Source organism: Mercenaria mercenaria, unplaced genomic scaffold, assembly GCF_021730395.1.
Source record: "Mercenaria mercenaria strain notata unplaced genomic scaffold, MADL_Memer_1 contig_2225, whole genome shotgun sequence".
NCBI lineage: Eukaryota > Metazoa > Mollusca > Bivalvia > Venerida > Veneridae > Mercenaria > Mercenaria mercenaria.
Window position 1 is genome coordinate 34,472 of NW_026460270.1, and position 25,738 is coordinate 60,209.

Consider the following 25,738-nt stretch of genomic DNA (forward strand, 5'->3'; position numbering starts at 1 on the left):
GACGTGACGTCATGAAGTAAACGTTACGTTGAATGGCGAAAAAAACATATACTGTTTTTAAGTATTACATAAATTAATGTGTATAACAGATAGTAAGTTTAGTACGTTACGGATATAAGAATATAGGATTTCCTATAGCAGTATATACAAAAAACCATAAATAGGAAAAAAACGTAATAGTACTAAACAAACACATTTACATGTAAAATTCATTACACACTAAACAATGTTTTTGAATTAAGTCCATCAGGATTGAGTGTTTTTAACTTATGAATCCAGAATGTTTCCTTGCATAACCGGTTGATTTGATTATTTACCACATCAATTGGCATAAATGTGAAATCGTCAATACTATGGTCATCTTGATTAAAATGACCAGCAACCAACGTGGAATATGCAGGATCTGTAAAGTTAGATATGTCAAATTTATGGCTATTCATACGCCGTGATACCGGTTGCATAGTCTGCCCAACATATTGCATATTGCATCTTTTACACGTTATTAAGTATACAACATCTTTAGATTGACAGTTTGTATCATATCGTAAAGAAAATGATTCTCCTGTAACTGTACTACTAAATGAGGATCCAGAGTTGATTCGTAGACAGTGGGAACATCGTTTCTTGTTACATTTCTGCTTGATATATGTTTCAGTGTTCAATTTGAAGTCCGAACTTACTAAGTAGTTCCTTAAATTTCTTGTACGTCTGTACGCCACTATAGGTTTGTATTCGTCATGAACAAATTTAACATTTGTATTCTTTGCACTGTTCAGAAAATCCCAATACTTGTGAATTGTTCCACCTATATTTGATAATGATGGATTATAAAATACGGTTAATGGAATAACACTTGTTTCATTTTTATCTGAAGGCGTCAGGGCTTCATTTTGTGACGACCGCGACACCTTATTTTTTTTAACACTCTAGGTAACATTCATTTGGGAATTTCAAATTCAGAATTGGGAAAAAACATACCTTTTTGCTTTGGGATTACCTCCTATTATGAGAGGGAGATTTATAGGGGGAATAAACCCTGCTTTTTATTGTAAATGACAACTAGCATGCTTTTTTATGTTATTTGTAAAAAGCAGATAAAGACATATTAATATTTCAAAATGTGTATATTTTTGTAAACTTATTTGTTTTGTGTTTCAGCTGTGAGTTGTATATTTTGCAAACGACTGCTTGTTGATAAAGTTTCAAACAACTATAAAGTGAGTGGGTGTTATAGAGAGGTAATCCTAATTTAGTCATTTGCAAAAGTGTATAAATATAGAAGTAGAAAAATAGACTTACAGAAGTAAAACCTCAAATGCTGATAAATGAAAACATTTAATTGCATCTATTGCTACACATAAGTCAGCATGTTTCTGTCAGCGCACAGTTATTATGTTGTTGTTGTTTTTTTCTTATGTTAACACCTCAGCGGCCTATTAAAATAAAGAATGAAATCCCCCACATGTCCACATTAATACAAGTATAAAAGCTTGACGTCTCGATTTATGATACAAAAATAGCTAATAGAACTTTATAATATAACTTAAATTGACATACATTTTATTTTGGTGTGACTACAAAATATTGCATGTGTTTAATTCTGAAAAATAAGTTTTTTGAAATTTTAAAATATGACAAACCTTTTTTTCAGAAAAGGACCCTCTGCGCATGAGAAACAGATTTTGCCTTTAACGTGGTCCATATAATGTTGAAAAGGATCAAATCCTGTATCTGTCAAATTGTAACAATAGTAACAACCGTTTTAGTTTGATTTGTGTTTCTTCCAGACTAATTCTTCAAAGAGTGAATGATCATCATTATCCTTATATTGGAATAAAAGGAAGGTGTAAACGTTTTATTAATAGTTTGTTTTAGTATCTGATCAGGTCTGATTTCAAATCTTTATAAATGCTTGATTAAATGGTATTTTTTGACAGAATACTTACGAACTTTGTTTAGAATTTCATATAGGGTGGACGGATAGCTCAGTGGTTTGCACACTGGCCTTCCAATCCTGAGGTCGGGGTTCGATCCCCGGCAGCTACTCGGGAATTTTCAGAAACGCTTTTCAGTGTTTCCCACTCAGCTAGAGGTGTACTGGTCAGGAACCCAGGCAATCCTTGCGTGTATCAGTGCTATACACTGGGCACGTTAAAGAACCAGGCTGTCTATTCGCAACGAGCTAGGCTAAGTTAGCCGGACAAGCCTGTATTTGATTTCTGATCTCTCTGTGGGGGCTTTGTCTCACTCTGTCCCTCTGGTCAGATCGCTCTGTGTCTGTACTAGTAGAGGATGATTTCGCGCCCTGTGTGGCTGCAGTTGCTGTAAAGCGCCTTTGAACGTGTTTATCATGAAAAGGGCGCTATATAAATCTGGTATAATAATAATAATAATAATATCTTCAATAAAAGTGTAGCAAAGTCAAAAGAATTTTATGTATTTCATACAAAATGTTCCCTTTAAAATAATTTCAAGGAGGGGGAGGTCTATGTGATAAGTTATTTTCATTTCAAGATTATACATTTACTTATATAAAAGTTATTATACGATTGAAATAGTATATGTAAATTTCATTCATTTAATGTTTGTGAGAGGAAACCCTCCAGCTGGCTTGTAGAAGATCAGTAGTTCTACCTAGTAACATGATGTCACAAATATTATTACTGGAGAGCCCAACCCCACCCCGCTGACATCCATAGTCAAATAAAAGACATTAAGATTGTTATTCTTCACTTTTCTATTTTTCAGTGAAACCTACATGGTAAAAGTAAATGCAGTCAGAATACCTCTGATATCACCTGATCAGCCAGCCTTCTTAAGATTCTGTATCAAATGAAAATAACAAGGACTACTTTAGACTTTATGCAACTTGCAAATGTGCAGTGTGTGACTTAACTGTCTTATCCAGGATGTTTGGTGTTTACAGGATGACATTTCATCTCAAAAGTAGAGGACACAAGTTAGAAATGCAGTATGTCACTGTGAAGGCAAAATGTTTAAGAAAATATTGTTATTATGTTTTCCAAATAGAAACGCTGAAAGTTGGGAATCATTAGTCAGTGTTTATAGAATAAGTTATAGACATCTGAACAGTAATGAGCTGTCTCTTCATATGTCTCCCTGAATAAGCACGCTCCCCTAAAAGAAAAAACTATAATTCAGAGAGCACCGAAACCGTGGTTCAATAAAAAATTGCAACATCTAATACAAGTTAGAAAGTCCGAGCGTAAATGGAAGCGTTATGGTAAAACAAATCACTTTGAGTCGTATAAACAAGTAAGAAATGAATACCATCTTGAAATCAAACGTCAAAAGAGAAACACACTCAGTGAAAAGATAGAGAACGCTAAAGGTGATTTCAAGACTCTGTATGGATTGGAATCTGAGCTAACTGGTACCAAATCTGAAAACCCACTGCCTAAAGGAGAGTCTAATAATTCATTGGCCGAAAGATTTGCTTTTTGACTTTTTCATGGCAAAAATCTCAAAAATACGTCCATCTCTAAGTGATTACCAAAACCTGTAACCTCAAGTAAAGGATATACAAAATTTAAATAAATTTACTAAATTGACTCAAGATGAAGTGAAACATCTCATCAATGAATTGAATACTACGTCTTCAGAGTAAGATATTTTGCCAGCACGTATTCTGAAATCGCATGTAGATGAACTTTTCTCTAGTATCACTTGGTGAATCTCTCATTACAACAAGGTGTTTTCCCTGTGAAATACAAGCAAGCAGTTTTTAGACCTTTGCTAAAAAAGCAGGTCTTGAACTACAGCTTTTCAATTATTGTCCTGTGATTAATTTTTTGGCCATGCACCGATACCGGAAGAAGAAGAAGAAGAGTAATTTATCATTTCTATCAAAACTTAATGAGAATGCTATTCTTTACAGATTAAACAAACATGTAAATCAAAACAGTCTTTTGCCTAAAAACCAGTCTGCATACAGGAAGTACCTTTCCTGTGAATCTGCGCTACTTCGGTTGGTCAGTGATCTTCATAGTGGTGTGGAGAAAAAGGAAGTCACGGCCATTTTTGCGATTGACTTAAGTGCGGCATTTGACACTGTTGACCACGACATTTTTCTAGATGTGCTAAAAGCACAATATGGCGTGGGTGATACAGCTCTTCAATGGCTAGACTCCTGTTTAAGGCCTTGTATTTTTAAGATTACAATCAACAATGTATATTCATCAGACCGCCATCTTGAATGCAGTGTACCACAGGGCAGTTGTCTTGGGCCGTGGCTGTATCTCACCTATGCTGGAACCCATTTTGATGTCATTCCAAAATCAATGTCAGTCTACGGGTTTGCTGATGATCATATAGCAAAATAAAAGTTTTCGTCCTTCATCTGTTTCAGTAGAATCACAAGCGATCGGAGACCTTGAAAGGTGCACAGTTATAATCAATGACTGGATGAACAGAAATAATCTGAAAATGAACACTTCCAAAACTGAATTTATTATGTTTGGTGGAAGACCTCAATTGAACAAATGTTTTACAAATTCCATTAACATTGCTGGTGATGATATCAAACGTGGAATCACAATTAGGTACCTCGGTGCATTTTTGACGAGACCTTGAGCTTTAAAGATCATTAAATCGCAAATGTCGTACAGCCATGTTGAATTACCTACGAATTAAGAACATTCGGAAACACTTAACAAGAGCAGTCACTGAAATTTTAGTTTTGTCTCTGGTTATTTCACATCTGGATTATTGCAATGTCAAGCGGTATGGTGTAGCTAACTGTGAGATGCGTAAGATGCAACGTATTCAAAACATGTGCGCAAAACTTATCCTTCACAAAAGGAAATTTGACAGTCCTAAACACGCATTTATCAATTCCATTGGTTGCCAGTAAAAGCAAGAATTGAGTTCAAGATACTTTCTTTCACGTATAACTGTCACACTGGCAGAGCACCTTTGTATTTAACAGAATTGCTTACAGAGTATATTCCTAGCAGACAAGGCTTGAGATCGGCTGAAAATTCTGAACGTCGTTATGTTGTTCCATACAACAAGTGCAAAACATTCAATGATAGAAGTTCCTGTACCATTGGTCCAAAACTTTAGAATGAACTGCCTTTAGACCTACGCAAAAGTAAATCACTTGACACATTAAAAAAAAAGTCTTAAGACACTGTATTTCAGAGATTTCGCGGCATTTTTTTGAATTTTTTGATAACTGTTTATCATGCGAAAACAAGAGGTGATAGTTCTTAAATTTTTGTAAAAGGTTTTACATTTCAACATTTATATTTCCAAGGTTTGTTTAATGAACGCACTTGTTGGTAAGGCTTTATAGGTAGATTACTGTGTAGTATTTCTTTCTTAAACAATATATGATGGCACCATTAACCGGGGGATTTGAACCTCTATATGCAGCTCGTCTGGGTGTACCAGATATGTATGATAAAATACCTTTTAAACGTATTGTGCTTAACAATTCTCGCATAAATGGAGAAGGGTCGGAAAACCATGGTGGAATAATCATTAAAATCGGCTGTGGAACAATGTCTGTATATCTGAAAAGAATTGGCTAAATAGTTGATCTTACAGTATTAGAAAAGAGTTAAATAATATTTATAAAAACTGTCGTAAAAATTTTGACAGGGAAGGTCAGATAGCTAAAAGAAATTTTTGGTTTAAACAGCAGGAGGAATTACTAAGCTTAATAGAAAAAGGCCAGAACAAATTCTGGAAAACTATTGGCAAGACTGGTATTACCAAAAACAAAAATCACAAAATACCATTTAAATATGTTGATAGAAATGGTGTATTGGTTACAGATCAGAATAAAGATCACTGGAAAGATAGCTTCAAAGATCTTTTGAATGGTCCGTCTGCTGATGGCCCTGATGTTTTATCTCGTGGTTGTATACAGGATGAAAGGAAAAATTTTATCCCTCTATTAGATAATAATATATTATATTATGAAATTAAGAAAGCTATAGAAAAATCTGGTTTACGTAAACCTTGTGGATCTGCCTTATGAAGTTTTCAAAAAATGACACTTCTATTTCTTTCTTACATGTATTTTTCAATGTTTGCTTTGAAACTGGTAAAATACCACGTGATTGGGGAAAAGGAATTATTAACCCCATTCCTAAGTCTAGTACAACTTACCCGTTGAATCCAATGAATTACCGTGGTATTACGTTAGCACCAACAATGTATAAGCTATATATTTCGGTTTTCAATGAAAGATTATCATCTTGGTTAGAAGAAAATTCAAAATTGGTACATGTACAAAACGGCTTTCGTAGAAAGCGCAGTACAGTTGATTATCTATCCACCATTACCTCTATTGTAGAAACTAGGTTAAAAAAAGAAACTTCAAACTTATGCCGCATTTATTGACTTTAAAAAGGCTTACGACTCCATCGATCGCTCCATTTTATGGAAGCATATTTCTGACATGGGTGTTAACTGTAAAATGTTATATGTTATCAAATCATTATACTCTTGTGTTAGTTCTTGCATCAAATTAAATGAGTATACTTCAGAATTGTTTGATGTTAATATGGGTTTAAGACAATGGTATATTTTGTCCCCTATTCTTTTTAATGCTGTAGGGCTAGGAATTGAACTAGATGATGGTAAAATCTTGTCAGTTTTATTGTATGCAGATGATGTTGTTCTCTTAGCAAAGAATGAACAAGATTTACAGAGAATGTTAGATATTTTATGTGATTGGTGTGACAGAAGTCATATGCTTATCAATTCCAAGAAAAGCAATATTGTACATTTTAGAAGTAAGTCTGTACATTGTTTCAATTTAAGTATGGATCAAACAGTTTAGCATTTACTGATAATTATGTTTATCTTGGTTTAGGTTTAGCTTTGAATGAAATTCTTGACTACAATTTCACTGCTAAATTTGTTGCTAAAGCAGCGGGTACAGGCCTTGGATTACTTATTGCAAAATATAAGAGTCTGGGAGGTATGCGATTTGTTGTATATCAGAAATTGTATGAATCTATGGTATGGCCAGTCTCTGGGTATGGGGCAGCTATTTGGGGTACAAAGACTTTTTCTTTCATAGTTGCAATTCAGAATCGAGCCATGGGTTTTTTTCTTGGTACAGGCCGATATACACCAAGTGCTGCCCTCGCCGATGACATGGGTTGGGAACCAATATTTGTTAAGTAATTTAAGAATAAATAGTTTAGTTAATAAATACTGTGTTAAGCTTGCTGGTAGAGCATGTAAAGATTGGTAATATAGAACAAAGGAACTTTTTGAAAAATACAACTGTGGTGAATGTTTTAGCATAAATGGTGTATTGAATAAAAACCTTTTGATCGATAGATTAACCACCTCATACTTAAATGAGTATCTTGATACATGGATTGAGACACTACATACCATTAACAGTAATACTGGTAGTGGAGGAAATAAACTGAGGACTTACAGAACTTCCAAGTTTAATTTTGAAACTGAATCATATGTTAAGACAATGTTGCCTTATAAACATAGAACAGCTTTTGCAAAGTTTAGATGTGATATCGCCCCTATCAGATAGGCAGATACGAGAGATTACCTTTAAATCAAAGATTATGCCCAATATGCAGAAATGGTATTGAAGATGAAAAGCATGTGTTACTATACTGTCAGGAGTATGAGCATATAAGAAAAGATTTATTTACTAAGGCAGTGTCTATAGATGAACAATTTATCAATTTATCTGATGAAGGTAAAATGTCATTTATTTTTCTAATCAAGAAATTGTGAAGTGTGCTGCAAAATCCTGTTTCTTATTCTTAAAAGTAGTAAAAACTATTTGTACACCTAAGAATTGTCCTTTTATTTCCTTTTAGTACATAGATTATTTTATATTTGTTGATAATGAATAGATATTTTCTTTTAGTATTAATTAGCAGTTTTACAGATTCTAAGAAATTATTGCTACTCAGTTCATCTACGATCTGATCGGGGTGATAATCGATCTTTTAAGACCATTTTTTAACTGCGCGATAGTGCCGGTTTTCCTCATTCAGTTTTTATGGTATCAACTGGACATTTTATATGTCTTTTTAATACAACGATTAGCAATGACTCCTTAGTTTTATCATGTAAATAAACAGCTAAGCCTATTTAAGCTATTGAGTTGTCTTTCTTTAATGCTGTGTTGTATATTTGTGTATGTATGTATATTACTTTTATGTGCCTGCATGTATGTATATGGCTTTTGTGTATATATGTATGTCGGTACTTATGTATGTATATCTAGGTGGATATATACGTAATGTGTATGTATATACATGTATCTATGTATATGTGTTTATGGGTGTAATTTTGTATTGGTATATATGTATGTTAGTATATATATATATATATATATATATATATATATATATATATGTGTGTGTGTGTGTGTGTGTGTGTGTGTGTGTGTGTGTGTGTGTGCGTGTGTGTGTGTGTATGTGTGTGTGTGTGTATAGGTATATATATGTATTTCAACTACACGTGAAAAATAAAAAAGTATGTTTTCTTGGATTGTGAGTTTGTAAGCTCTTTAGGATTCCTTTGCCCTAATAAAGTTCCATGTGCGTACTCCTTCTCTGCCAGCAAATTGTGTTCATTTACATAGCTGATAGAAGCAATGTACCATTCTTTAAAATCAAAGTTATTTCAACAATACATTATTAATGATGTAACACTGGATGTGAAGTCCAAATTGAATTATACCGCCTGTTCATCATTTAAGTACTACCAAGTTACCGCTGATGTATATGTATAATTTTAAGGAACGCAGCAAAAGTTGTTCTAATCACCAGTCATTATTAAATGACACTGTTTTAAATAATGAGATATTGATGTTCATCTTGAGAAAAAATGTCTTGCGGAAACTCTTTCTAATGATCTTTCCAAGATTTATTTACACAAAATAACTGTCATTTTGGCTGTTTGCAAACTGGGACATCACAGAGCATCAAACATGTTCTGCTGGTGTTTTAATGGACAATCATGATTAAAAGTATGAAATTTTATGAATAACTATCGCTTCACAGTGACAAAAAGGCCCCTAAACAGTGAAAAAACGCCCGCTCTGATATTTTGAGTGGAAGCTGATTTAAAAAAAAATTATATATTTCTTTTTGATTCTGGAAAAAAAGTGGAGCGGGAAATACGTTGACCAAGTAATCAAATTGGTGTGACCTAAGTATGAACAAGTACATTGGTATGTGAAGTATTGGGACCTCTAAGTTAAGTCGAGCAAAACTAAAGTAGTATTTTGTAAGTGATGGTTTGGAATAGATATTGCATCACTTACCTCCAACAACCAGTATGTTGTCGGAATAGTACATTTAAAAGACACCTAGATATGAATCATTTTGTTAAGGCGTTCTTGCTTGGTTTTCAGATGGTTTTACTTGACTGATCAGGACTGTTATATTTCGATCTTCTCAGATCGTTCAGTACGACTTTTATGTCGTGTTATTGGTACTGTTTAGTTTCTCACATGACCATTTCGGCCTGGTTGATTCCAATACTCCCGCTTTCATAGCCTTGGGTATTGTTTAATCACCCCTTGGATATGGTGCCTGCTTTTTAATTTTGTCTTTTGACAGTTCCTGTGATACGCAGGCTCCAAAACCTCAGATCCCCTTCCTAAATTCGAGTTTGTTTTGTTCTGCCCATTGTTTTCTCGTTTGGGGCACACCCTTTACTTTATCTGGGGACCAAACGCCGCTCTTCATGGAATTACACGCCTCAACACGTGTATCATTGAAGGTTCCATGTTCTCCGCCGTTTGAATACATCTGCGGATGTCTCAAAATTGCTTTTTATACTTTCAGCATGTATAAATGTTGAGTTCTGCTCAACCCGGGGCTAGAGGGCGTGGACGGTAGCACGCATTTCCACTACCGTCCATGAACAGGCTCAATCAAACCGAGCCTGCAACAATTTCGTTTTTGTCGTGTTGAGCGACCTGTGAAGTTTCAACTTTCCTCTATTTTAGTGACATTACGACTTTTGTCTGTTGCACTATTACATTCTTTATCAAGTTTCAAGCTTAAATTTACTCCCTGCCTTACCCTTGCATGGTCGTAAGGGGTGACTAATAGGATCTTAACACTTGGTTTTGCAGTAACTCTGTGATTCCAGCAGGTATGCAAATTTTGATTCCATACCTCATGTTCTTATTTCGATGTAAATGAGATGTGGAACCAAAATTTGTAGTCCTGTTTGGCGCCATATAACCTATATTGTGTTGGTGCGCCGTAAAACCCAAATAAATAGATAAATAAATTGGTTTTTATGTGAACACTAAAGTTTGCTCAAACGGTTTTATTAGGACATATCTTGGCCGCAGCAGGTGTAAATATTTTTAAATTGAATCATATAGAATAATTTTCAAAATAACTATAAAACTGCAAAAAATAGAGGAGAAAAAATTACATGAACGTTGCGGATTTTTGATAATAGGAATGCCAATAAAGAAAATTTTGACGGAAGGTGTTTTATCGAAAGCATCTACCGAAAATGTCGATAATAAAACTTTAGATCGGCACATGTAACCATGTTCTACATAGAATTACGTGGTCTGTAATGTAAACTGATTTATTCTAAATCATTACGGTTTATACGAAAAATTAAGAGATTTGAATACCCTACCCACATGAGCAACATTTTCGCCAGATTTAATATCTTATAAAATTACCAAAATAACTGTATTTTTGATAGAATATCATCAAGCAATTGTGTCAAGATTTATAATTTTATATATTTGCATGTGAAAATGTAATATTTTGCAATTAGTTTACATTACAGACAACGTGCTACAAATGAAAAACATATAAATCACATAATATTTCTCAACAGATCGAGCCAGATGATATTTCATTAAGAACTTTTCGGGGTGCCAATAGTTGTCTTTATTGTAAATGTCAAATTAAGCTGACTTAAATAATTTTGACTTTTAGTGGATATAGGTACTTTAAAATTTAACATACATTATTACGTAACTGTCACCACTCGAATTTTCCACCTTGGAGAACAAGCAACATTGCAAACACAACAATGATTGCATTTGTATGCTTTTAATTTGAATAAATTTGAATAAATCATGTTTAATGAACTTGCACGCATGATCTTATAATTTTGTTAGACTTAACCATGATACTTTTTTACTATTTTGAAATACTGGATGTCGACAAATGAGAGTCTACAGAAAGGTAACATAGATTAGCAATTGTTCATGGCTTCTGCTTCAAACAAAGTTAACATATTGATAGTTAACTTTAGATTTGGTACAATGTATACATAATCTAAAAATTTTTGACTTTCACCCATAAGATAATATGTTCAACCTTCACCCATAAGAAAAATAGAACATGAGGGTACTCATGTACATAATTTGAAAATTTTCGACTTTCACCCATAAGAAATCGGGTTGCCGAATACTATATATCCTGCAAAATAATGCGGTGGACCGTCGCGAAACCACGTCGCGCCAGATCGATTATTAAATGGACTATTCTAGTTCAAAGTTGCTGATTTAATCATGATGCAAACCAACACTGCACATTTTGTTCTTACAGCACGTCATACATATACAAGTACAACATTGGTAGTGAAACAAATGTTACTTTTGATAAAAACATGCTTTTAAAAAAATAGTTCTTTTCCTTAGACTATAGTGTTTTGGGTTGTTGTTGTTTGTTGTTTTCTTTGTTTTGCTTTAGATTTTTATTTATTTAGTTCTTTTTTATTTTTTTTATTTTTTTGTGTTTTGATTTTTTTACTGATCCGTGCAATCATACTATATATTTCCTTAATGAAAGACTAAGAGCACGCTCCTTGATATTATTGTGGTTGTGATATTTGTGTTGTCAATTCTGAGTTCCTCCTTTATATTACTTTATTCACAGGTTGAAACACACTGTAAATGCTAAAATGGGAAGCAAAACATGTGGACTTTAGAGCCGTGTGGTTTCTATTCAGAGGTTGTCTTTAACACAAGTTTGACTGTACCTTATTTTATTAAAAAGATGTCATTTGATTTGCTTTATAATAATGAATATTTGTTGCTCATTAATATTTGTACTTGTAACCTATCTTAGGTGACCATTTTGTGAACGGTAAAATAATAACTCCTTTAAATCAATGTCAGGTGATTTCCGTTATAGTTTTGACTTGAATAGCTATACCTCTTCCATATGTACATGTTTGATCGAATTTAATGCGGCCATTTGAAATTTGCAAAATGGTGGCCATCTTTATTTGAATAGTCTGTCCAACTAAATAATCCATAAGCGTCGGTGGCATTAACTCATTTGTACTATAATTTCGGCATAATTTCAGTTTGCCAATTTGAAATAGCTGTTAACTTGAATAAAGACTTATACTGTTGGACCTACAACCCATGGGGAAAATTGCGCTTGTAACAGCTTTTGCAATACTTTCACTTCTGCCCAACTAGCAAAGAACAGGTTTGTCAGTATGAATGGCCTAAAAATGAAACAAGAACCATATGTTATGCTAAGCCGACTGACATTAGGTTACAAATACAATAGACTCTTTTTGTTAATTATTCATTTATTTTATTAACATTACTGCAAACACGAGGGTAATGCTCTTAATAAAGGATTAGTAGTTCTTAAGATTTACCACTTACGTACATGTACTAATGGTGTGATTGGGGTACATTTGTACATCGACCCCCAACGGTTTATATTTTATTTGGTGTATTAAACATAAAATAGCATTTTTTGACAACCAAAGTAATACTTTATTATTTCAGACAATAAAACATTTATCATATAAGAATTCACAAATCTTTCGTTTTCATCATCCAAATCAACGTTATCCTAATATAAAGCTACATTGCATTCATTTGACACCAAGGTTTTATTAAAATCGTCATCTTATTTTACCGACGTGTTGCTCAGACCGCCCCCCCCCCCCCCCCCCCCCCCCCCCCCCACACACACACACATCCCCGCTCCAAACTCCGCTAAAATTGCCGGAACACAGGTATTTTGACTTTTGTTCTGTGTGAACAAAGTGCAAAATTGCAAAATATGCATTTTCTCGCTCGCTACGCTCGCGTTCATAATTTGTCTTTTGTTCTGGATAAAAATATAAAATATGCATTTTTTCTCGCTCGCTACGCTCGCATATACAATTTTATTTTCTTCTTGACGAAAAATGTGCAATTTTACTCGCTACGCTCAAATGTGTTATTTGTTGTTTTTTTTTTTTTTGTTCTGGTAAAAAAGTATAAAATATGCATTTTTTTCTCACTCGCTATGCTTGCATGGGTGATTTGTCTTAAGTTCTGGGTGAAAAAATTGTACTTTTTCTCGCTCGTTTCGCTCGCACAATGAAAATCCAACAAAGTTTGCACGAGTTTTATAATGCAAGTTCTATTTTAAATAGCCCTTGGTAACCCCTCCCTATAAAATCCTCAGAATCAAGGCTAAGAAATTTCTAGAAAGTTACGCAAGAATAAGACTGACAAGTCATAAAACATGGACTATAAGAAGCAAGTTATTTCGGTTGATTTTGTCACAAATCCTGTCCTTTCTCAATACCCAATAAAGTACCTCAGAACGCTCCGAATGCACCAGATAGATCCACTTTTTCCAAACTTTTCCGGGGGTTGATGCCCCCGGACCCCCTAGTTTCACAAAAGTTATACGCCCCTTTAAAATCAAATCATGTAACCGCCCCTGTATGTCCAAAGGTTAAAGGTTTGGGTAAAGAGTACGCCTTTGAACAATAGCTTTCCTCTTGCTTAAACAAAAAATTAAGCTTTAGATATTCCTGATCTTAGCATCATTAGGTAAAACAGTACTATATAAATTTTCCATGCGTTCTCTATAAAATAAATAATTTTATCAGAACTATCAGTGACAACCCCACTTTAAAATAGCTTTATGTTCATAAACTACCTTGCTGATGTGAACACATATGTAATAAGACTTTTCCTACATTTTATAAATGCAAAAAAAGGAAATATCATCGAAAATACTGCCAAAAGTATTGGTCCATTATGAAATAAAAAAAAACAGCAGCTGGCTTATATAAAACGTAAAAGAATGTCTTTTCAACTAGAGAAAACTTAATACAATGTCTTTCTGTTTTTATTCCAAATATCTGAATAGCCCGGAAATCCTGCTTGATTATTTTGTTTCATTGTACTCTACCAATGTCGGCTATCCTGAATTGCAATCCAAGCTGTGCCAATCTTTGATTAAATGCAAGGATGCCATTAAAGTTGTTTTGAATTGCACTCGGATATAAATGTTTCAAACTCTTTAAGCATTGTCAAATTGCAAAATCGTATTTGTCCATCCTTTCCAAGGAGTATATTAAAAGTCCGGCCAAACTTGTAATTGTGTTGCTTTTTACAAGAGATGAACAATTCGCGTAATGCCTGGGTCACGTTTGGTTCAGGATGCAAAGTTGGTTCCTTGTTTCCATTTATGTTATCTGTATCGACTTCAAATATACGGAAAACGACAACTTTTCTTGAATCTGTAAAAACAAAATTGTTGTTAGAGTTAGTTCCTCTTAAAGGCATAGTTGATGGTAGTGGATCAAGAGAGTTCTGTCTTCATAAGCACAGTTTCCGGCTAATGACTTTCACAGTATGGTTCCGATAAAAATGTGTCTTTGTTTACTGGAAACTCAGTTAATCTTAAAACTGTATCTGTAAGCGATCATATGAGTATTTATACTCAATATTTAGTCAATGTGCTGACATGAAAAAGAAAAACAAATTGGTGTATGCACAAAATATTTTGACATCAAAAGATTCTACCACATGTACCTTCATTGAAACTTATTGATACAATTTTTTCATTATTGAGTATTTTGAAATATTCAAGATGGCTTCTACGATGGCCGCAAACAATGCAAAGACGACATATCTTCTTAATTACATTTGTACATGATATTAGAACAGGATTATTAATGTTTATATTTTTACCTTTGCTAGAGGTAACATAGAAACATTTTTAGTAATTTTAAAGAAGAAAGTCATATGAACAGTCCAAAGTGACTGTCGATATGACCGCCTACATTGAAATCAATGTATATTGCATTAAACACTTTAATTATGCAGTTTGATTACTTCTTATATTTAGAACTTTGTATAACACTTTGAATGTTTCTTCAGTAATTGTATAACAAAGAGGTGAATAAATGGATGTTTTTATTAAAAAACAGAACAACTTGAACTAAAAGTATAATAGAACGGTGGGATGACTTTAAGATCAGTTTGCTATAGATGCAAGTTATTTTAGGTGCTTTGCAATGTTTCTGTATTAAATTAACTTATCCTTGTGTTTGTGTTACGTTTGTTAAAACAGTACACTATTGTATATTGTATGTTATATATATATGGATATATATTTAGTTTAACCTTCCATAGAGATATTGAACGATTGGCGTTTACATTTTTGTTCAGATTTCGTATTTTCCGTCAGAATACCTTGAATCCTCGACAGCGTCACTGAGTATTTCATCAGTATCTTTTGCCATTGCTTATCTATGTTGACAGTTACAGATTTGATAGTAGTTTACAGAATATTGTGCGGGTAATGTGAGTTACAGAAGAACCACAGCGGGATGTTGCACTTGGTGCTCTCTTGGTTCAAACCCTCAATGGATAAACTGTAGGACAATGCTGGCGCCGGTAGGGGGTTGTTTGAGGGGGTTGTCCTCCGGGACTTTAGTCGTAACTATCCTCTAAGAGTCCAAATCACTGATTTATAATGCATGTCTGTATGCGTGTTCTTGATATTTTATAGAACAATTCTAATGTATGTGGCAATGGCAATGCTTATAGTTGGACATCTTTTTGAGGCTCCATATGGGTAACCAGGTTTATTCCTTTACATACATGAAACAATTGCATACATATATACTACAATCAAAGACATAAAAGCAATACAATAAAATGCAAACAACACAATGAATAAATACAAATTTCAGTTTTTTTTTATTATTTTTATCAAATATGTATCGACTCAATTATTACATTCAGGAAAGTTTTCTTTAAAATTGAAAATATGATGCTGATTGGCGAAAAAGGAGGGAGTTAAATAAGAAAAGAAGAAAAAGGATCGTTTCCATTTATATTGAAAAACTGAATTCGATTTATAAAAAAAGAATACAATTTAGGGATGGCTAAAAAAAAGAACATTTGGATTAATGTTTAACTTATCTGTCTTTCATTAAAGCTATTTATTAATGCAGAGATAAACGCACATAGAAAGATAGTAAAGAAACGGTTTAAAAACGCAATTGTCTACCTTTGTTTCATTCTAAAAATGAATAACTTGCATAATATAATAACAAAATTTATTGAGTTTTTCATTTTTGTATTTCCTATACAACCAAAAGATAATAGGTATGGGTAGGTTTCTCGGAAGCACAGAACACCAAAAACACAGCCTCAGAGCCACGCATTTACAAAGAAGTCCCACAGGAAAAAGAAGCTGTAATGGAAGTATATTAAAGACGGGTTGTTTCAAAAATCTAACAAGTACATATACATGTAAATTTATGCCAAATAGAGATAGAGGGGGAGGAAGTGGTAAGGGGTAAAAATAGGGTGGAAGCTGAAGGGGAAAGTTGAACAACGATGAATGTACAAAGGGAATGCTTAATCATAGTTACACTACAACGTAAACCGCAATAGCGCAGACATTAATGCACCAAAGGTAAACACAAAACCAGACCCAACTAATTAACATAGAAAAACAGACAAGAAAGATACAAGAACACAGTATGACACCGCTTTAGACTCACAAGCACACAAACGCACGTCTGTTCCGCGAAAGCCTGCACGTGCTGGCACTCCCAATACAGATGCTCGGTTGTTTCAATGTTCAATAGTTCGGACATCCTTTTAGTCCTTTTCTGTCAATAAAAGGCCAGCAAAAAGCGACAGTTTCTATAAGAACATGTTCGCATTTTAATCTATATCTCAAATTGTGGCTAGAATGTATCCTCGCTTCCTCTGTTTTGACACCGGTTGTATTTCCAATGCCAAATAGCTTGATTACAGTATCACATCCAGACAGGGTATGAGCTGCTAAGAACTGGGATGTAATATCTGAATTTGCCTTACATGTTGCTGCAATATCCACTAGTGATCGCTGAGTACCTGTTTCTTTCCCCTTCATCTATTACAATTTTGCTAATTTTGCATCTGAACAATCATTTGCAGCATCCTTCGTGTGATGATTTTAGCTCACCTCCTGAGCACAATATTCTGTAACTGCCATAAAAACCTTTTCCTGTCAACTTAAATGGACGAAGGGTATTGATGAAATACTCAGTGATACAGATGATGACAGAGACTACGAAAACTAAACTGCTATACATGTCAATCGTCCAATAGCTTTGTGGAAAGTCAAGTGAGTGAGTGAGTGAGTGAGTGAGTGAGTGAGTGAGTTTGGGTTTTACGGCGAATCGACACAAAATGGTCATATATCGCCGAGAAGAAGCCATATTGCGAACATCAACTGTAATAAAGCATAAACATTTATATAAAGATGTAAAACGTACCTAAAAACATCCATGTCAAAATGTAAAGCACATTGCATAATGTAAAGCATTTCTAAAATCATCCACGTAAAAATGTAACTATATCTAAAAGCAGTTTTGTAAAATGTATATACGTATGTGTTAAAATATCAGCTGCAAACATAAAAATATTGCAAAAGATGTAAATAAAAATATGAAATGTTAGATTTTTTGATAAATTCCTATCTACTTTAAAAAAGATAAAATATTTCCGACTGAAACGTTTTCAAATAACTCTTTCATTGATTGAACGTCATAATATATACTGCATTGTGTAGCAAAGTCCACACAATTGATTAAAATATGTTTAATAGTTAGCGGTGTTTGACATGGTACACATTCGGGTTGGAAAGTCAAACTTGATATACGTATATGAATAATTAAACATATATGATATAAAGACAGTACACGGATAACTTAGTTTATTACAGCAACATGGAGATGACATTTGATATACACTGAAGAACTCAAGAACTTAAGAAACGCCCATCCACATAAGCCAGTTATTTCATTCTGGAAATACCGGTATGTATTCAAGTAGTTTTGCATTTGCTTATCATTATGTGATGGTGGTTTCTTCTGTGGTACTTGAAGCTTGACCATTGTCGCCTTACACGTGTAAGTGAATACGGTTACTCATATGATACAAAATCCAAAGCGAACATTTATAAAGACTAAATGTTATTACATGTTGACATCGATAACAAAAACTCTTTAGCAACATTTTTATCAAAATTTCCTGAATTTTCTTTAATAAAAAACTAATTCATTACAATAAGTATTGACATTCATTCTTCTCGAACGTATGCGTTTCTCAAATGTTTTTTTTTCTATTTTCTTTTTCTTTCTTTCTTTTTGAAACGCTCTCAATTGAAAATATCAATCACCATCCTCTTATATTTGTATAAGATAGTAAGTGAGATAATAAAAGAGGAGTCATCGAAAATATACTGGACAGGTTGTGGCTTTAGGACTTTGTTTGACAACACCATGGGAACGTTTTATATTACGCCAAAGTCACCTACGTTTTGCAACGTAATAGTCAATTAATTCTTTTATCATTGGACGAAATGGTCAATTTGTTCATCTTTAACGGCGTAATGACTTAGGCAAATATTTGCTAAGCTTATCCAGAGACGACAACCGATATCCAAATAAAGCTTACCCGAATATGAGCTGCATAAGCGCTGGCAAATTACCACTTTAATACCATAATCTACCGTTAATATTTCATAAATATATTCATAACGGTATTCTTCTTGGATCAAATTTTACAAATGCAGGAATGGGGTGTTTTTAAAGTCCTTGAGTTTATTCTTACTTTTAAACGGTTTCAATTATTACAAATACTCATAAACGGTAGGAAAATCTGCACATTTAGAGTTTAATACAATATATATCTATATCACATTATCCGTTTTGTAGGTTATTGATACAGTCATTTTGGATTAGTTAAATGACTGCTTCTTTGAAATATATATCTAATGTTTATGTTGTTGCTTTGTTTGTTTGTTTTGGGTTTAACGCCGTTTTTCAACAGTATTTCAGTCATGTAACGGCGGGCAGTTAACCTAACCAGTGTTCCTGGATTCTGTACCAGTACTAACCTGTTCTCCGCAAGTAACTGCCAACTTCCCCACATGAATTATCAGAGGTGGAGGACGAATGATTTCAGACACAATGTCTTTTATCAAAGCGTCACGGAGAACATACGCCCCGCCCGGGGATCGAACTCGTGACCCCGCGATCTGTAGACCAACGCTCTCCCTACTGAGCTAAGCGGGCGGGCTTTATGTTGTTGCAGCATGCAGCATTCAGTTTCTATAAAGGTACATTTATAGAAAACATTTTGTGCATACTGTAATTTGAGATTAGGTAGCTAATTGGCATTTAGCATACATAAATTGGACATGAAAACAATTCTTGCTTGGTATGAATATAAAAATTATGTGTGAACATGAATGTCTGTTTTCTGTAGAATATACCTGTAAAAGAGCTCTTTTCAATGATATCTGAAAGCGAAGTTACGTATACCACAGTTGCAGAATTTGTATGTGTTAACATATCAATGTGTTGTGCTGGTCGTAAGTGGATTCTGGGATACACTAATTTCCCCAATGCCTCTAGAAATTGTCCTGCAGCGTACGATGTCTTTTTGTAGTATACACCCACGGAAGTAACCTGTAAAGAAGGTTTATGGTACAAAGCTTGCGTTTGATTAAGTAAATATAATCATTGTATCACTTATATGAAAAACGTTTACAGTAAGAAGAAACTATGTCAATAATTTTTGACAAAATAATTTGTTTCAATTTCGTGACCATTTTTGCATGTTAAAGTAGTTGTTTAAGCCTTATTGTCGTCCGTCATTGTACATATAACGGCATTGAATTATTTGAAGACAAATATCAAAATGTTTTGAACATAAAATAATGTAGTAGTCTTTTTCTTGCAGGGTGTCAGCCACGTCAAATATTGATGCTACGAAATACATTTATGATGATCTGAATACACACAAAAAGCCTTGTTATATACAGATAAGATGTGTCGTGCTATTAAGAAAAAACGACATGCGCACTAGATAAGATGCCTTGCGCACGAGATAAGGTATCGAGCTGTCGAGATAAAATGCCGTACGCGCAAGATAATTTAATCTTAAGAAATAAATGCGTGTAAACATACCACCGTAAATGTTTGTATAAAAGATAAAATGAAATATGAACTTTACAACATTTCAGTCAGTCAAAAACAACCCTAATTTCTCTGACCTATTTAGTGTATATATTTACTTACTGGCAGTACCAGTGAATTGTACCGAATAAACTGGAAACTGCACATGACGAACTATTAATTGGACGGCACAAACTAATAATGTACACCATTAACTCAGAAATGTACTTCACAAATTACTAAATGCACATAACAGACTGTTGTATCTACATAACAAATTATGATTTATACTGAATATATTAGGAAAAGCACATGACTACCTATGAATTGGACAACACAAACTAGTAGATACATAGCACGAACAAAGAAATGTACTGGACAAACCAGTAAATGTACATAACAAACTCTTAAAACTTAACATAAATTACGAATTGTACCGAATATATTGGAAAAAGCACATAACGAACTATTAACTGGACAGCACAAACTAGCGAATGCACAACACAAACTAAGAAATGTACCGGACAAACTAATAAATTTACATAACAAACTGCTTAATTCAAGTGATGATTATACCGAACATATTGGGAAAAAACACATAACGAATTATTAATTGCACTGCACAAACTAGAGAATGCACAAAAAAAAACTATGAAAGTACTGGACAAACTAATAAATGTACATGATAAACTGCTTTATCTACAAGTCAAATTATAATTTGTTCCGAATATATCGGAACAAAGCATATGCCGAAACGATAAACATTATGTCAAGACAGTCTAGGCGTTCCACATCAATACCTTATACATTATTCGAGTTATGTCCAGGATAAGAATTTCAAAAAGGGAGAGCGTTCAAGAATTGGTCCACCTGCAGTTATGGTTCCTTGTCATTGCACTACCACTCAATCTATCATTGAATTAACTTACAACTTGGTGTCTTCGATAGTTTTTCAGTTATTCTCTGTACAAGAAGAGTGACTGACGAACAGACAGCTGGATGGATAAAACGGTGATTATATGAACATGACACTTTACTCATTTCATTACGAATATGGCTAAAATGATATTCATTAGAGAATGTTCATTGTAAAACAATTAAAAATGCTCCTTCCTGAATTTGCGATAGAAACAGTATTTATTGGTTTCTGTTTTCTGACTTCCTTTTTCCTTCAGGTTATACTGCGTTGTTTTTTTTTTTATTTCCGGTGAATGATAACGAAACAGAAAAAAATATTCAGCTCTTTCAATAAATCAAGCTTTTGTTGAAAATGAAAACTAGAGTTGTCAAGTAGTGACAAATTATACCCCCACAATACTGCCTTGCCACAGAACTAAGCCAATGTCAAAGTCGAACTTGCTTGACCTATAATTTACTGACCTCAAAATCAATAGGAGTCATCTGCTGGTCATGATCAACCTCCCAATCAATTTTCATTCTAGGCCAAAGCGATCTTAAGTTATCATCTGGAACCCGTTTAACTGTTTCGTGTCATTGTTACCATGATTTTTTACCTACTGATCTCAAAGTCAAACGAACTTGACCTGTATTTTATTATATTACACCTGTGTTCAAAAATGTATGATCCTTGGCCCAAACGTTTTCAAGTTATCATCCGGAAACCGTTTAATTGTTTAAGGTCACTGTGACCTTGACCTTTGACCTGCTGACCTCAATGTTGAACGTGACCTGTATTTCCTAAGGTCAAGAAAATATAACAACACTGAATGCAAGTATGTGGAAACATATTACATCCGCAAACGGCACATAAAGACCGCGGTTGTGATATTTAACAAAATATGTGAAAGATCCTTTAAAAGCATAGATGCCACCAAGTAACACAATAGCAGATTCGGTTATATTGAGTCTTTCATGGGAGATTTGAAAATTTAAACCCCTTTTACAAATAATGAAAGCACATAAAACAATATATAAAGGACGGATTCTAGTGTGTGTGTACGGGGATAAAAAAATCCGAAAAGCATACATTTTTGTGGCCTAAAATGGAAACATCAGTCAATGTAGGCACACCTTTGGCGTGTTTTGTTGTGTTTTTTTTCTTTGAATTTGAACTTTTACGATAATCAAATAGCAGCATGTTAAGTTCAAATGTATAGAAAAAGCAATACATGCATAACTATCATTGACCTCATATCTTTCAGGATTAGACTGATGAGTAGTCTGGTGGTGTGAAATATATATTTGATATTTTTTATAGCAGGGCCTTGTTGTTAATGTGGGAAGAGATAGTCTGCTAATGCTAATGCTTTACCATGATTATTACAATATATAATCCATATTCTAATTTTAGACTTACGTTTCCATTTAACAGAGTCTCATAAGCAAGATGTATTCCTTCTCGAGCTCTCACATTAATTGGTTTTTCCTCGTAAAGAAACTGATATCCCAAAAAGTTGAGTCTGTACTGGCCAAAAGTAGATCCGCTGAAATCCATTTCTACAATTTTCCAGAAATTGTATCCTTTTGAATTTGATGCTGTGTGTTTTCTCGAACTGTCAACTGGGTTCATTTGGAAATATACAAGGATAACTCTCTTTAAGTCATCCAACATGCCTATTGATAAAACAAGTGTACTATTAAAACAATACAATTACAGTATCATCATCATATAATACTTATAGCAACAAGAGCTCCAATGTATGGTTACAAGAAAATTTGACCAAGTTGTGACCTTGACCTTTGACCAACGGACCTGGTTTATGCACTCTTCACATACATATATTTCACTTGGGTTTAGCGCCGTTTTTTCAACAAATTTAATTTCAGTAACAGCGGCGGTAATTCTTACAAGTGTACATGGATTTTGTATCACTAATTACCTTTTCTCCAGAAGTAGCTGATGACTTCTCCACATAAATTAGTGGTGAAGGACGAAATGACTTCAGGCAAAATGTCTTTATCAAAACGTCCCGGAGAAGTTACGCCTCGCCCGGTCATCTACCTCAGTGCTCCGTAGATCTGCGCTCTCCTATGGAGCTAAACGAGCGGTTGCAATGGTAATGTGTATCAATATATAAACAATCTAGGTAGTTGATCTTATCATATGAATTTTAATGATTTTTTTGTGATAATTTATACATGTAGCTGTAATTTATCAAAGCTCATTCCACCATCCGCCCTCCGCCTTCAGCTTGAATGTAGCAGCAGTAATAGCAGTATTACCGCTACTATTATTATATATATATATATAGAAGTAAACACAAATACAATAAATGTGGCACAAGTGTAATATGGTAAGGATAAATACACTGTTTCCTCGTTGAGGTATAACGTAGTTATCAATAAAAAAAGAGGCATGCAACATTACGATGATTCTGAACATACTGTGTTCATTGCAGTGATATATTACAGAAGAATTCTGTGCTTAAAAAGAAATCTGGACACAGCTATGTTCGGCAGGATCAACTCTTTCAAAACAAACAAAAAATATTCCCATAAAAAAACTCTTTTGAACTATATATGATTTCACTGTTTCCATGGTAACCGTTCTTTTTTTTTGGAAAGGACAACCATATAGGTAATAATCAGTCATATATTGGTCAATTTTGGTGATAAAACAATAAAAATGGTATCAAAATGGAGCTTAGACGTTGGTCTTAAAACAGCAACATTTTCACGTCAATGAGTTAATTTGCGGATTCATGAATAATAATGAGAATGTTACAAAATGATATAATTTTACTTGAGATTAATTTAAGTTTTAAATCAATTTAAACGTACCAAACAGTTTTGATCTGTTCTGAAAGTCTCTCAGTGTTTTCTTTAATAGCATTTTGTAACACTAAAGGTATTTTCTTTACTCCAAATTAAGTATGTTTAGCTTATTTGCATAAAATTAACCACTACCACAACCAATGTACCAGAAAAAAAGATACCACTGAAATTCAATGAAATGATAAAATTAATTGCAATCAATGAAAAAGCAATTGTGTGACCTATATTGTTTGGAAAATGTAGTTTAAACCCCTTTTTGGAGGAGGAAATAGGAAGGAACATACTTTACACATGTAACGTTACCATTTCAATAACCTTGTCCTATTACATCAATTGTTTAGAAAATATAAATCAGAGAGTTTTGATCTAGTCTTAATGTCTTGATTCCGATAGGAAGAAATCTAAATCATTGTTATCAATATTATGATGTCATTGATTTGTTAAAACTTTAGAGTTTTAATTCTAAAATTCATTCTTTACTTTTTTCAACCAAGAATCATCTGAAACATTCATTACACATTCAATGTTCCTTCTTCATTTTGAACTGATGCATCTATCAGTTTATTTATACTAACATCAGTTTCTAGATTATATTGTTCTTTTATTTGATAGTTTCAATATTGTTGTCAATAATTACATTTTATATTGATTATGTATTTTATGTATATATTCTGTTTATATTTATTATGTATAAATTCATGCTAACAATCATACACTGATAATAGGATTACAATTTGGGGCTACCTTTCATAGAAAATGTTTTTAACGGAATATTTATCTTGTTTTGTGTGATTGTAAAGTGAATCTATGCAGTTATTTACGTGAAAAATAATAAAGCATTTTGTTTTTGAATTTCATAAAAACATGCATTGTATTGAGATATTTATGGGCTTATTAATAAAATATTCACTGTTGAAAAGCAGCACTGAACAAAAAACTAACAAAAAACAACAACAAAATGAAATATTCAGGTACTTTAAGTAATCTTTAGATTTAAACTATTGAAATTGCAGAAAGCTGTCAAGAATGTGAACAATACGAAGTGTTTCAATACCAAACTTATTGAGAAAATAATTACATAATAATATTCAAAACTTCTAGGAAGATACCGAGTGCCTTCTGAACGACACTTCAGAGTTGCTGAAAACTATTTTGCAATAGGCTTTACGAAGATCCTTTAGAAGCAAAGAACGCAACCAAGCAAATAAACGGCAAACGTAGTTGGATCAAGTCGGTTTATGAGAGGTAAAGAAGTGTTAAACACACTTTACGCACCATAGCACTTGAATTCTGTTTAAGTAAACGTGATCCAAAAGAACCGGAAAATCTAACAACACTGAAATCGAGTACGTGGAGACTTTTTACAACCATCACATGGCACTTTTTCTGAGAGGAAATATTGTTTTTTTAAAAAATGAAACTTTTGAAGCATACGACCACAACCAAGCAAAATGTGACTTACGATATTTTCACTTAAATGTTTCTTTATTATGGCATATTTGCTCTCTTTTTGGTTAGCAGTTATAAATAATATGTTGCTTTATAACATATTATTTATGGAATAGAAGGCAACTGACAAAAGATCATAGGCTCTAAAAAATCACTTTATTTTTAATGAATGAAATTTGAATACACTTTGATTCTGATGTAATTTGTATCATGCTCTCGAATTTAACTTTTGACAAAGACATGTCATGCAATTGCCATAACCTTTGATGCATAACTTAATTGATAATCAAACTTTATTTCTAATGACTGATGAATAGTTTGT

At 33.5% G+C, this 25,738-nt stretch overlaps 1 protein-coding gene across 1 annotated transcript; it reads right to left on the reverse strand.

Moving 5' to 3' along the window:
- Nucleotides 1–14,090: 14,090 nt before the first annotated feature.
- LOC128552276 (uncharacterized) lies at nt 14,091–22,805 on the reverse strand. The gene is made up of 3 exons (XM_053533306.1): nt 22,550–22,805; nt 19,548–19,743; nt 14,091–14,502 (listed from the first exon to the last, which is right to left on the reverse strand). The coding sequence occupies exons 1-3, from the start codon at nt 22,802–22,804 to the stop codon at nt 14,237–14,239; spliced, it is 717 nt and encodes a 238-aa protein (XP_053389281.1). The 5' UTR covers nt 22,805; the 3' UTR covers nt 14,091–14,236.
- Nucleotides 22,806–25,738: the final 2,933 nt, after the last annotated feature.

What these genes read in the sequence shown, in the direction of transcription:
- LOC128552276 (XM_053533306.1), bottom strand. Translation starts at nt 22,804, where the DNA reads ATGTTGGATGACTTAAAGAGAGTTATCCTTGTATATTTCCAAATGAAC. An exon ending in AGACTCTGTTAAATGGAAAC is followed by an intron (nt 19,744 to 22,549) that starts GTAAGTCTAAAA and finishes CCTTCTTTACAG; the next exon opens with GTTACTTCCGTGGGTGTATA. An exon ending in TGAAAAGAGCTCTTTTACAG is followed by an intron (nt 14,503 to 19,547) that starts GTATATTCTACA and finishes TTGTTTTTACAG; the next exon opens with ATTCAAGAAAAGTTGTCGTT.